At 35.2% G+C, this 14,889-nt stretch overlaps 1 protein-coding gene across 2 annotated transcripts in view; it reads left to right on the top strand.

Moving 5' to 3' along the window:
* The window catches only part of vps50 (VPS50 EARP/GARPII complex subunit), a 121,300-nt gene extending 106,676 nt beyond the window's left edge, over window positions 1–14,624 (top strand). For both annotated transcript variants that reach the window (XM_027175608.2, XM_047807959.1), the window contains 5 exons: window positions 4,794–4,890; window positions 6,006–6,164; window positions 9,290–9,411; window positions 12,891–13,080; window positions 13,692–14,624. In XM_027175608.2, the coding sequence (XP_027031409.1) occupies window positions 4,794–4,890; window positions 6,006–6,164; window positions 9,290–9,411; window positions 12,891–13,080; window positions 13,692–13,811 (688 nt within the window). In that variant the 3' untranslated portion in view covers window positions 13,812–14,624. The remainder of the gene's footprint in view (window positions 1–4,793; window positions 4,891–6,005; window positions 6,165–9,289; window positions 9,412–12,890; window positions 13,081–13,691) is intronic.
* Window positions 14,625–14,889: the final 265 nt, after the last annotated feature.

Raw genomic sequence — 14,889 nt, 5'->3', positions numbered from 1 at the left:
AGTGCCTGTGTTTTTTGAAAGGTTCAGGCTGTTTGTATTTTGTACCTTTTTTGTAGCTAGCCCCTTTTCCTTATAGTAAGCACCTCCTGTTGTTATTCAGGACCAACGCACATCTTTAAAAAAGTGATTTAATTTTTTAATATCCGTTAGTTAATCTCCTGATTTACCATATCTGAGTCCTGACAAGTTACAAACACACTTGCCTATAAAATATATATTTTAAAAAATTGTCATCCCCAAACCATGAAACTTCCATCTCCACCTTTCACTGACTTTTTTTACACACTCCAGCTTTAGATTTTCCATAGTTCGATTTCTGAGTATTATGTTTTCCATAGAACAAAAAAAAAAATGTAATTCGAGAGTCCTTGTCTAAACCCTTCCTGATCCTAAATCCTGAACTAAAAGCTAACACAGAGTAGAAGATAAGATTTTCATTTCTTATAGTACTCCAAAAATGACTACAATAGCTCTTTTATTGTCTTTGGAACAATGTTTAAACTTCATTTAATCCAGCTTGCGAAAATGCTATAAAATCTTTCATTCTTTTTTTTTCAAGATATGTTTCTATTCATCAAGTGTTAATGCACGATGAATGACACCACATAAGCACATAAATATACACTCTTTAAAGTCAAAATGTATACACTAATCAGATCTTAATTCTCTGTTTGTTGGGGAGTTGTGCAAACATCAGATGATGTATTTAGAAATAGTTTGTTTGTTCTAACATCCTCCTGAATGCAGCAGGAGGTTTAAAAAGAGCTTAATGAGCATTAAAGATTTTTAGACAAGTAAGTTCTATATGAATGAAATGTTCTTCACAGAGCCAGTCAGATCTGACATTTTTCTTCTAGTGGTTACAGAAAGGAATTGGGGCAAGTCCTCTGAGACAAACCTCCCCCTCATGTAGGTAACTCATACTGTAGTCATATATTCCTTGAGTGAAATCCCAGATTACTCACCAAATTGTTAAGTATGGTGTTTTTTCTTCTTTCTCAGTTTTATCCATTAAGTGGTCCAATGTTTTGTATTCTGGTGTCTGCATCTCCATTAATCTAAATGAGGACCAACCTCTGGATGACTTCTGAACTGTTAAATCACCGTTTACTTTGAAATCCCTTACCCGACTTTCAGCTGCAGTTTTTTTCTTTCTGCATTTTTCTTTTCTCATCCCTTATCTTTGTCTTACTGTCTCTTCCCCCCTCTTCCTCTGTCATACATACACTCAAAAAAAATTCCTGGAGCTGCGTAACTGAAGAGCTGCTGGAGCTGCATGCCTTAATCCAGAGCTCAGAGATCTGGACATCTAGGGTGCCAGATGGCGTTCAGTACATGCCAGGCTTAAAGCTTGCAATCTGACATCCAGCAGTTTATGGGAAAGCTGTGAAGGAACTTCTTTGTGGCTTTCCTTACAATGGTCGCATCCCTGTTCCCATTTGCTTGGTAGTGGCAAACAACAGAGGTGGTAGTTGATATTCCTCATAGCATGCACATGCACAGAATGTGCAGCGTTTAATAGTTCCATTACCACAGGGCCCATTTCAGAAGAGGTGAACTCCAGTACTACACTCTCTCATGCTTAATGGAATAATCAATGAAGGCCAGAAAGGCTGTGCAGGGATCAAGATAAGAGGTGACAAAGATGAGGGCAGGAAATGGGCTAGTCATTAATGTCTAAACACTATATTTATACCAGGATGCCCTAAATAACTTAAAATTACAGTTTCCAACTCCACCTCATATCAGCTTAATTGATTTCAGCTTAATTCAGATTAATTCTGTTTTTGGATAAACCAATATTTTTGGATAAAATGCTCCACTAATGCACGTTTCTTTTAACATCCATGTGAGAATGTGTTTACATTCCCTGTTTGTATCTGAAATTATTCTCTGTGTTTACTGTAGCTTGTAATGCATTTTTATATTTATGAAATATAAATAAATGATTTCTTACAGGCAACATTTTTATAACAAATTAATATAACAAATAAAATTAGTTCATAATATTTATAGCCAGCAACAAATTTAAAGTAAGTTACTAACATCAATCTCATAATGTGAAATTTGTACATTTTTCTGCCACTTTTAAGATACAGTAGATTTCTTCTGCACTTTAGTCTGATTTTCTTCAATTCTTCAGTGACGTTTTTAGGTAATGATGCCCTTAGCACAGTCTTTGTGAAACATCAATATTTTCTTGTGTTTACTGCTTTCCAGAATACAATAGATTTTTCAAAAGAGCACGGCTCACAAAAAAATACTTTGAGTTACGCGTGTTTAAGGTTTTCATGCCATTTCATAAGACTCTGATTTTGACTCATTTTAAGCGATTAAGCTTAAGAAAATTCTAGAATCAGTTTTTTTGTTTTGTTTGTTTGTGTGGTCACTTGTTGAAAATGCTTCATGAGATGTTCATGGAAAAGCTATTAAGGTAATGAAAAGTATAAAAGGATTTTCTGAACTGAACCAAGTCTCTGTTTTTTCAGATACAATATCTTAAATACAAGGAAGTATTAAATTCAAGCAAAAGTAAATCATTGCTTTTGAAGATTGTATTCTAATTCCTCTGATTTTTTTTTCTTTGTGCAAAAAGGGAAATTATTTAATTAACAGTTAAACAGTAATAACAATAATAACATATTAATAATAAATAATAATAACAATAACAATAATAACTCTTGACTTGAATAGTTATGTACTTGAATAGTTTTGTACTAAAAAAATCTGATCGAAGATTAATTCAGCGAATTTTGTCCTGTGGGTTAAATTCCTCTTCTTTTTTTCTTTAAAGATCATTTTAAAAAAGGTAAATTTGTTGATATCTATTCAGGGTAGATAATTTAACGGCTGTTATTTAGACCAATAGAGTCAGAGTCATATTAAATCTATTAGCTTTATTTTCACTTCGTCATACAAATTTTGTTCAAAGCATGATTTCCGATATCTTCATGCAGGCTGACTGTTTTTATAGCTGTTTCTTCCTTACTTGCAGGCAGAAACCATTAAATATATCTGTGTCATCAAAGTATGTTATTGGCAGAAAAAGCTAATTCAGGTCATAACCCTTTCCCCCTCACAATCTCTTTTGCCTGTATTCAGACAGAATGGCATCTGACAGGTTTTCCAAGACAGACACAAAGATAACTGCCTACATCATGTTGTTTCATGCAGCTCTGTTTCTCTGGAAACTTGTTTGCACTCGACAGGGACATGGTCATGCACAGTGCATGTGTGAGCAAAGGAAAGGCTCATTTGCAGACTAGTGTAGACAGTTCCAGGCACAGCATGTTACACTGGTGGACTCCTGAGGTGTCATCTTTATAGCAGCTGTCGAAAATGTCTTTAATAGAAATTTGACTCTTTTGATTGTCTGTATAATATAATGACTGTATTAGAGTGGCTGATTCTGATGACGATGACTTTTTTTAGATTACTTTGTGATAGATTAACAGGGTGATGATTGTTTTAATGTGTGGGTTTTTGCATGTGTGTGTGTCCTTTTCTTTGTCTTTGTGTATATCCTTTTAGCTTGACAGCAGTTTATTTATATGCATTCCCGTTGAAAAGTTCAGGATATGCTCTGTATTGTTGCTGACTCTGAGCCAAACACATCAGCATTTACCGACCTTATACCAGGCTGCAGGGAATGCACTTCAAGCTCTGAAAATGGAGAAGCAAAGTGACCTTATGCCAGTCTTTTTTAGTCATTTTAATTCATTTTTAAGGGCAAGTGACTGGTAGAGATGCAGCTGTATGCAAATCACTGTATGCAAATCACTGTAATCTTCACAGCAAGTTGCTGTACCAAAGGCTCTTTGAAGTGTAAGAATTCAATTTCTTCTAGTGTTATTTTAAGCATTGCATGCCTTTGCACTTGACCTTGTATTACAACCATGCTGCTTTTAAACTGTTAACTTTTCCCTTGACTAACAATATGAAATGTTTGCTGAGCTGAATGTGAGGTTAAATAGGACTGTAAGTGGACACTTATTTTATATACAAATATATTAACCATATATATCAACCATATATGAATTATAAAAGTAGTGTTTCTTTCAGCATCTATAATTGTTTGTGTAGTTTCCAGCCATGCCAAGACAGAAATCAGTGAATTAATGATAAGTTCATTATTTAGTCTAATGACTTGTCTGTTTGTTCAAAGTATCTCCTAAATTGCATAATTCATTTTGATTAAGGAAACACAATTAACAAATATAAACAAATGAACTACAAAACAACAAACAAATGAGTCTCCAAAGCCAAGCAGAATTTTTCTTGGAATACTATTATAGCTTATAAGGAATACATTAGAAACGCTTGAAATGTTCCAGTAAATGCACATTTTTTTCTTTTATAATTCAAACACTTGTAAAATAAAGATTTTAATCCATAGTATCATTTATTTCTTCATTCCGTAATCGTTTTCATTCCTGCATTAATTTATTTATTTCCCTGATGTATTCATTTGTTTTATTCATAAAGCATCACTGAAAGGACCATGATGCTTCTCCATGTTTCATTTGCTGATATTACTGACCTAGTGTAAGATATGTATTTTCTGTAGACATACACTTGCAGGCATATTACTACACAATTTCAAATTCTTCTATTCTTCACCTTAGTATGAGCCTGAAAATGAGTCACAGAAAAAAAATTACATATCTAGTAAAAATCATACTTCAGCTGGTGAATTAGACCTGACCATAGCTGAACCCAGCTGTAAGCCCTGTGTGCAGCCTCTGAATGACACATAAGAAAATCCAGTGATATGACCCTCTGTCCCCCTGCAGTGTGTTCCTGGCAGAGCAGTTTGAGCTCCTCCAGCCTCATCTTGACACCATGATGCCTCCAGCCAAGAAACCTTTCCTGCAGCAGTTCTACTCCCAGGTCAGACACCCTCAGCTCTATTTATGGGCTTGCCCTTTTCTGTCCCCCTCATCAAAAACCTTTCAATTGTCTCAAGGTTGCCTTTCAACCTTTCGAAGGTGTACCTGGCTGGGTGATGTGGGGCCAGTGGTGGTGCCTCAGTGCATGGTGACGAGGCGTGTTATCAGGGCTTTGATTTGTTACCACTAAGTCTTGCTCTTATTCTTCCTTTACACTTTGCTGATAAATATAGCAATGATTTTTCTGGAAGCAGTTTTAGTTTAGCCCTTAAAAAAAAAAAGATCTTCATAACCTCACTGTGTAGCATCGGTTCACCAACCTATTGCTGAAATTCACGATATGTGCTTCTGCGCTTTGTATTCCAATGTCTTCACATATAGTACAAAAGACTGCATATTACAGTTTTATTTATAAACAATAACTTTAAAAATATATTTAAATAAGAACAAATGTGAATAAATATTGTAGATTAGTAACAGAGTTGACACACTATGGTTTAGCCAAAGTATTTACTGTCTTTGACTTTTTGCTATGAAGATAAGGAAGGCATGTTTTTGTGCTTTTTCAGCTAAAATAGTGCTCAGAATAAATACAAATAAAATTCACCCATCAGGAGAGCCAGTTCTCTGAAAAGAAAAGGATGTGTGATGTAGAAGATGCCTTTTCAGTTACTTTCACTTACCACTGGTTTTATTGCAGTAAACTTTGACCTGCAAAGTGAGCCTATAAATAGTATTAGTGGGCTGTTTAATTTATTCATAATTTGTATAAGCTGCTTACTATTTAGTGCTGCTCACACCAGATATTAGCATCCATGCTTTCGTGTTATTTACCTCATGTGAAAATCATTAACCTCGGCTCTCTGTTATCCAGATGTAGGGAATCTGTAAGCAAACATAAAGTGTCCAAGATTGTTTCAGAACCTGATTGATCGCCAGCTATTTCATAATTACATCATGCTCTCACCTATGAAATGAACAATTCAGTTTGCACTTTATGTAACTGTCTCCTTAGCACATGTCTAATTTCACAGTCACTGGTGATTTTTCTGTGGAAAGTCATTTATATCACTGGTGTGTATGTCTGGTTGTATTGAATACTGTGCTCTCCTGCAGACGGTGTCCACAGCCAGTGAGCTTCGCAAGCCCACTTACTGGATAGTGGCAGCTAAAGCCATTGATTATGAGCAGATGCTGCTGCTGATGGCAGGAGTGAAATGGGACATTAAAGAGATAATGTCACAGCACAACGTCTATGTGGATGTGCTTTTAAAGGTAATGTGTTGTGTGGTGCTGAATGGGTTTTATGTGACTTGATGAGTACATTGTCTTACTTTCTCACAGCCAGAACCCATGTCTTCATTTTCAGACATAATCACAAGGGTCATGGACAGGTTAAAACTGCTTTGTTAAAGGTTAGGTGTAACCAAGTAAAAATGAAACAGAGTTGTGTCTGTTTCCTGTAATTATTCATGACAAGATTAATTCACACGGTAGCTTACTGTGAATCATCACAATTGTGTCGTGATTGAAAGCAGAAAGGTATGAGAAGGATTTGCATAAACTAATTGGTTTGTTTTTAATAAACCACAAAACCAAATGTCATCACTTATAGAGCAGCTGACTTCAATAGAAGCATGTTTAGATTTACTGGTGCTTATACACAAGATGTCAATTCTTTTGTTGTTTTTTTTCTCTTTGTTTTTGTTTTGTCTGAAAAACCCATTGGATGTCGTTTTGGCTGAATTCTGGCAAACATAATCGAGTTGCACTGTAAACAATGTACGTTGAAGTCTCTGCTTTAAGAAAACATACAGAAATGTTTTTATTTAGGCTAGGTCTTAACCTTTCCATGGCTTTCGTCCTACAGTGATCACTTTTGGAAATCATTTCAGCTCATAATATAATACCTGCTGTGTAAACGTCTGTGATGATCGTGTTCGGACATGTCATCAAAACACTTACACCTTACACATGCTGTATAGCCCTTACACATGCTGTATAGCTGACAGAGATTTTAAATGTTTTTGAGCTAATAAGATACAATACCAAGAAGAAATATAGTCAAAACAGAACTGATTGAATTAATCAAGATTATATGCCCAGTAGTGTTGAGATAAACGGAGATCAGTGGAATACAAAGACAACAAAGAGACTACAGTTTGTCAAATGTCATGAATGACCTTTACCACAGGAAGAAAAGGGAAATATTTTGGATCAGGAAGTAAATCTTCAGAACCATCAGGAGTAGAAAATGTTTGTGTTGTGTGTTATTCACACAGAGATAGAAACTGGGGATCTGGTCAATGTATGTGCGTTCAGTATTATATTATTTTTTCCCCTTGTTTTGTTGCCATGCTAAAATATAAGATACTGGACCACTGACAAAGGTAAAGGTCAAATATTCATGAATCCAAATTACATTTTATCATGGATAGAATCGACCTGGAAGAACCTGTCAGCTATTCTACAGCCTTTTTTTTGTACTTCAGTTAATTCAGTTTTTTTTTCTTGCTTACTCTACCACATTATTATTCTATTTCAAGATATGTTAAAATTGGAGCATTTTACACATAAGTACATTTTCCATGATTAAAATACTCTTAAAATGCAGCATCTGGAGAATCCTGGTGATTGTCCTTCTTTACCGTTCGATACTTGCTATTTTAAAATGGCACACTTACTTGTTACTCTTTTTAGACATTAATATTAGTTAAATTAAAATGTTTAAAAAACTGAAATTTAAATTGTAATTTAGATGAAGTTTCTGTCTTTAGTTTTTACTGTTTTTTTTCCAGCCATGATTTCAGTGCCTTTGAAATGGATCTAGATTTAAAGGTCACAGAGATCAATTATTTGACAGATCAGAACTTTCAGAGTTTCAGAAAGGTAAATCTGTAAAAGCATGTAATATTTATTTAATTCATTAACCTGGATGGACTTTTGGATCAGCAGGTAGGAGGTCATTTGCATGGCTGTAGCATATATCAGGATGGGTATCTACATACAACAGATGGAGTTTGACAACTGAAATTATAAACAAAGCTTATTTGCAAATATTTATAATCATGTGCCCTTTGGTAAATTTGCATATGTCCTCAAACATACACCAGAGGTTCTGCTGCAAATTCCTTTAACTTTTAAATTAATTCCATTTACACCCATAGTGCAGAAATTCAGTCACTGTCCACTTTAATAGGAAAATCTGTACACTTACACATTCGTGCCAGTTGTCTACTTAGCCAATTGTAGCAGCAGCAGCACGATGCATAAAATAGAGATACAGATCAAGAGCTTCAGTTAATGATCAAACCTGAAAAAAAAATTTGATCTTTGACTTTAACCTTGGCATGGTTACTGGTGCCAGATGGTTCCAGCCTTGTTAATATGAGAGGACAGAGGAAAACAGCCAGATTGGTTTGAGCTGCCAGGAAGGGTATACTGTAGTAACTCATAACTCATAAAAGCACTCATACCAGCCGTGTTGAGCAGAAAAGCATCTCAGCTTACACACAGTATAAAACATTGTGTAAATACAATAATATTTTGGTTATATTTTTGGAAAACTAAAACAATTTATTCCCAAAACTTCTGACTGAATTAGTTTTATATATATTATTTATACACCTATTTAATAATCACTACTTATTTTCATTTAACTTAGTGATCAATACAATAGAATAATGGCTGTATGAACTCGATATTAAAAATGATAACTTCTCTAGTTATCTAGAAGTATCTTTAGTTTAGGGACCACTTGTGTTCAGGTGACATGTGCATGAGTTTACAAATCTAATATCAGCAAGTATTAGATTATATTCTGTGTTCCATAATCCTGCTTCTAATAAACCTCTCAGATTTATTTAATGGCTAATAATGATTAATCCTAAATCAATATTGTATAATGTTCAATATATTTGTATAATGTTCAATATATTGTATAATGTTCAATATATTTACTGTAATGTGATAAATATGATAATAGTGTGATGTTTTTACACCACAACTTTTTAAGATATACAGAATGTCACACAGAAAGAAAGAAACAGGTTGTCACTTCAAATGCCAGGACAGAGAGAGAACTGAAGCTGAAAAAACAATAGCTCTTTAAAGCTTTACTGCATTACAGAGGAAGCAGCATGACTTATATGACAGAACCTGACTGTACCTTACAATAGAAATAAAGAGGACATGATCTCTCATGCTAGAAAAAAGATTTAATATTGTGGGCAGAATAGCAAAGTCATTGATTTCTTCTGCTGATTCAGTATAACAGTGCATATCATTGAAATCCAGAAATGAATCAAGTTTGAATCCACAGGACAGATGGAAGTTGTTAAACAGCAGATAAATATTGCAGTGATGGAAATTTGTCTGAGCACTCTGTTTCTGTGTTATAGGAATTTGAGGAGTTCAATAAAAGGCTTGGTGATGTTTCCAAACAAGTGCAGATCCCCCTCCCTGTTTCAAATGTCCTCTGGGAGCACTGCATCCGTCTGGCTAACCGAACACTAGTGGAGGGGTGAGTAGTCACATCTACCTTGACAACAGGAATATGGAGGCATCTACTGAGCTGTTTTATCACCGTAATTTTATTTTATTTTTTTTTTGGTCAAATCAGTTTGACTACAAAGTCAATAGTGCTGAATGCAGTCAGTCAAAGGTTTATATAATTGGTCTGATTCTAATATGTTTCTATAAGACTATACTAGAGATATATTGGAGATTCACTAGTACATATGGTGGATGCTCACATGTAATGTAACTCTCTAAAAGTATTTGTTTCAGAAATTGTTTTGTACCTCTTCTGAATACATGAGCTCACAAACACCCATTATTGACTATTGTTTCTGTTATTGACAAGGCAAAGAGGGCATGCTATCCCTTCAACACCCGACTTTCCAGGAAGGTTTTTATGCAATATTTTTAGTCTTATCTTCCTTACAAAAGAGAAAGAAAGGCCAGTGAGAGAATGATTGCTGTCTTTGTTGTACCATCTATATACTAGAAAATACTGAGAGGGAAAAAGGTCTGTTGCTGAATTTAATTATCTCTTGTTTGTAAAGTAAAGCGTGCACCGTTTCACCTGTGGAATATTTTATTTACACTGTCTTTAAGTGGTGGAGAGGTTTGAGCTGCTGCATCCATCTAGATTTTGATTGTTTTTTCTTTTCACGTGATGTTTGTGTTTTTGGAGAAGGTATGAGGCGCTTACCCTTTGGGTGTTTTTTTGTAAATGCTATTTCAGACTTTGCCTGCCTCTGGAGCAGTGATGAATGTAAAACATCCACTATATTTCCCTTCTCCTATCTCTCAGACAGCTTCTTTTTTAATTGCTATTTCTTAATATATATATATCCATATATATATTTTTTATACAGTTTAAGCATCTGCTTGTCAAATTTAACACGCCCCGTTTCTATGCGCAAGGAGTGGTTCAGCAACTGGAGCAACAACAAGCTACACACACAACACTTTACACTTCTACAGATTAATTTTTTACTTCCTTTACTCGTATGCTCCATATGTCCACAGCCAGGCTTCAGAGCATTAGAGTGTTCAGTAAAGAACAGGCTTTTTCATGTACTTAACTTTCATGCCGTAGTTTGAACGATAATAAAGTCATGCTCTGACGGTGGCAGTATTTGATGTCAGAAAGTTTCCATAAAATATCTAAATTGCTTAAAATTGTAGGTTAGGGAGATTTAAGAATCAAAATAAAGCAGTTACCACAGTAATCGTTTCCCACTACATTACTGATGTGTATTGACTATTGGTCTTTGAATTCATATGTCAAGCTGGATAAAAACTAGGTTTATGTTTATATCATGTATATACAGTACACGCAGTAATACGCATTCATGATGCCCTTAGGCACCAATATTTAGAGACCAGTATGACTATTTCGAGGAAGTAATCTTATATGGTTCCATTTGCTTTACTTACGGTTTGGTCTTCCCCAGTAGAGAGGATGGATTACACCAAATGCACATCTCACCTAATTTCTCTCCACATTTTCAGATGGAATTTACATTTACATTTTTGTCATTTGGTAGATTTCCTTATCGAGAGCAGCTTCAAGAAGTGGATACACTGCTAAATTATATTTCTAAATAAAGTACTTTTGTCTTAAAGCAGCTGTATTGTTTAAGCTCCAAATATTTTACAGATGATTGTCATTTATCAACATTAACAAGAAAATCCAAAGAAAATCAGCTTTTGTTAAAGAACATTAGCATGTAAAGAACATTTTTCTAGCTCTGTTTGACTTAGAGTCTTTTACACTATTCTTATTTCAAAGATTGATGAATAAGGCCCAATGAGAGTATGGAGAGGGGAAGTACTGCATAATTTCCTGAGGAAATGAAAAGCATAAAAATGAATAATTGGAAGCTCGGTGTGTCTTCCTGTGATCTGTTATGTTGGAATGTTTGGGCCAAAGTTTGCTTTAAGCTTCTTGCACTCAAATTTGCTTCACCCAAGCATAATTGAATTGGCTCCCGTTCTGAATTAATGGTGTTTTATCCACCACTTTGTACACAACACATCTCCAAAAAGTGCACAAGTATTATTTTTGGGGTGGCTAGGAGGGAGGGAGGGAGGGGGTTAACTGAGGAAAGTGCAGGAGACACACATAGCTTCGTATATTTTATTTTAGTACTTTGTTTTTTGAGTGTTTTTATCCATCTGTCTACAACAGACCTGCTGTCTTGGTGTGTATCTCTGCAATAATTCCCAGGCAGCTGTTCTGCTCCATTGACAGCTTTAACCACTGTTCACTGTCCACTGAGTCTGTGTGTCTTTCTGTATCTGAGAGGACTCATGCTTATTTACTTTCTCTGAAAATCTGCACAGCTGCCCACTGACAGGATGTAGAGATATGAGAAGTTAGGAACTTGTACTTGGTATGTTTCATTCTAGCATTTTGTGACAGTCCGCAGGTATAGTGCACCTTGGGAATTACACTAGCTATAAGATGGTTTTAACCTGCCAGGCTCTGTGCGTGTGTGTGCGCGCGTGTGTGCGTGCGCGCGTGTCTGTGTGTGCGTGTGCGCGTATGTGTGTGTGTGCGCGTATGTGTGTGTGTGCGCGCGTGTGTGTGTGTGTGTGTGTGTGTGTGTGTGTGTGTGCGTGCTTTGTGAGGAAGCACTACACATTTTTGGTAACATATGGACTACAGAAATACAAAAATTTTGCAGCTCTAAGTATGTTCACAAAGAGTATATCAAACATTTTTTAGCTTTTGTGTGGACTTTTCTAGTTATAATGTTTTTAACATTGACATTGTTTGTCGTGTTTTCCTGTAAAAAGTGCTGTAACTTTTATTACTTATCTAAAGCTGTTTAAATGTTTTTAGTTTTTAAAGCAGATAGACCATCTTGCCTGAAAACTGCTCATTCAATACAGAATTTGTAAAAATAAAATATTTACCATTAATAAATATTGCCAAGCAAATTTGTATTTGCTGGACTCAGTGTTAGTCTAACCTGGAATTAGCAAAGAAAACAAATGAACTTGTCCAGCAAATACGAATTTGCTTGGCAATATTTATTAATGGTAAATATTGCCAATCAAATTCGTATAGTCTAACCTGGAATTAGCAAAGAAAACAAATGGACTTTGTTACATTAATCCAATTAAAGTAAGTGTAAGTTAAATTATATATAATTATATAAGTATAAAACTATTCATATTTTTCACCCGGTCAATATGTAAAGTAATCTAAATAATTTTGGTATTAAATCCCCATTTTGTTAGTGTTAGATATTTTTTTTCACACAGGTTTTTTCTTCCAGATATTGACATTTTGATGTGAGAATGTTAAAGCGTCAAGTTTACTGTCAACATTTTCTCTCTCTCTCTCATGTGTGTATGTACTGTGGGGATTTTGGAGAAAATGCATTACTTATCACTATGAAAATGTTAACAGGTTAATAAATGAACTGAGTTGTCCAGTGTGTGTGTGTGAAATTCACAATTCTCTCATCTGCTATCTGGCAGCTATGCTAATGTGAAAAAATGCAGTAACGAGGGCCGAGCACTGATGCAGCTAGACTTCCAGCAGTTCCTCATGAAGCTGGAGAAGCTCACCGACCTCAGACCTATCCCAGATAAGGAGTTTGTCGAGACCTACATTAAAGCCTATTACTTGACTGAGAATGACATGGAGCAGTTTATTAAGAACCACAGGGTAAGCACAGTTTCTTTTTTAAAATCTGACTGTGTGTGTGATGTTTTGGACTGAAGATTTTTTTATAATTAGATTAGCAGGAATATTATGTGTGTTTGTATAAATGGCCAGTGTGGATTCTCTGTATTCATTCAGGATCGTTGGTTTGTGGTCTGACAGTCGAATCCCACCCTAATAACCAGACTTTAATTCTTCTATGTGATATATTTCATGTCATGCACAGAAAAAGTGTAGTGAATATTTTTAAATAATGCTAAAATTGTAACTGGAAACGTGTAGTCAATTCCAGGGTTGGGTGCAGATATTTTTCATACATCAATATAGCAAACTGTAGTGCCTGGAAATGTTGGCACTTAGCATTAGAAAGAAAACTCTTACACAAACTACAGAAAAATTTCATATTTACATATGATCATTCATAATCATATTCGTAATTATATCCAGCTGATGAATCACTGATTGTGGTCGTCACAACCTAAAAATGATTGGGTTTGAGTTAAAAACAGCATATAATTGCAGAATTTATGTAAAGTTTTCTCTGTCTTGTGCGTAAAGGTATTCACCACTGTGAAGTGTACTTGTTCTTTCATGCTGTGTTTGTGTTTGAGCAGGAATACTCCATGAAGCAGCTGGCCAACCTGGTCAACGTCTGCCTCGGCTCCCACATCAACAAAAAGGCCAGGCAGAAACTCCTGGCAGCTATTGATGACATTGACCGTCCAAAAAGATAAATGAAAGCAGGCCACCCAGGTTGAAAGCATGATCACAATGGAAATCTGCTAGAACTACAGAGTGTGCAGTATATTCACTTCTGACATACGTTTGCTGCCTCTGTACATTTCTGTGTGTATGTTCTTTAAGGTTACGGTACATCACTGTACATCACTTGTTTGTTGAGTGTGTTAAAGAGTGAGACATGAAGTGTAGGGATCTCCTAGACAGTTCACAAACTGTCCAACAGTAATATGCTTTACTATGAAAACTATTTCTGAAAACTGAAACACTCCATCTATAGATGTTGGTCTATTCTTTCCAATACGCTACATGGACATTTTAGAACAGGTAATGAAGCATTTCATCTGCTAAATGGGACAAAATCGAGGTTTTCATCATGTGGTGTCATGACTCATGTCTGTTTAATCCTGTTACACCAAGTTGTATGTTTTTTGCTTGTTCATTTTAAAAAGTACTGATTTTATTATTTATACCAATTGAACATGGCTGATTGGTGGCTTGACATTTAGACATTTTGACATTTTTTTCATTAAATATGTATTTTGGGGAAAAAGATAAAAAAAAAATCATTTGGTTGACGGACTTAGCGTAAGATTTGTGACATATAGTTTATATTGTATATGTGAATGTCAAAGCACCATCATATTTATTCCAGCTACTGGGTGTTACAACGTTCATAAAAACAACGTCAAAGTAAAATCTAAAACGAGTTAGTGTGTAGTTGTCAGAATATTACTTTATGTACATTATTATGTTACTGTAACAATATGAAATCCAAGGCCCTAAAATAAATACACTAACATTCTGAATGAGTGCTTGTGCAAGTCTGTAATTTTGTTAAATGATGTTAAATTTTTTGTCTCTAGTGAGGAGCCTGTGACTGAATGCTTTTCACCGGTGTGTCTAGTGACCTGTTTTTAACTTGCTCATTTTTCCTAATCTTTCACATAATCACATTTGGAGGTTGCTGAGAGGGGACATAGGAAGTAATCAATTAGGCCTGTGTGTCATTGTGTACCAAATCCGGTCAGGAAACCCTGCTGGACTTCAAAGGCTTTACTAACATGCTGATAA

This window comes from Tachysurus fulvidraco, chromosome 24 (genome assembly GCF_022655615.1).
Source record: "Tachysurus fulvidraco isolate hzauxx_2018 chromosome 24, HZAU_PFXX_2.0, whole genome shotgun sequence".
NCBI lineage: Eukaryota > Metazoa > Chordata > Actinopteri > Siluriformes > Bagridae > Tachysurus > Tachysurus fulvidraco.
This window is presented reverse-complemented; position numbering and strand designations above follow the sequence as displayed.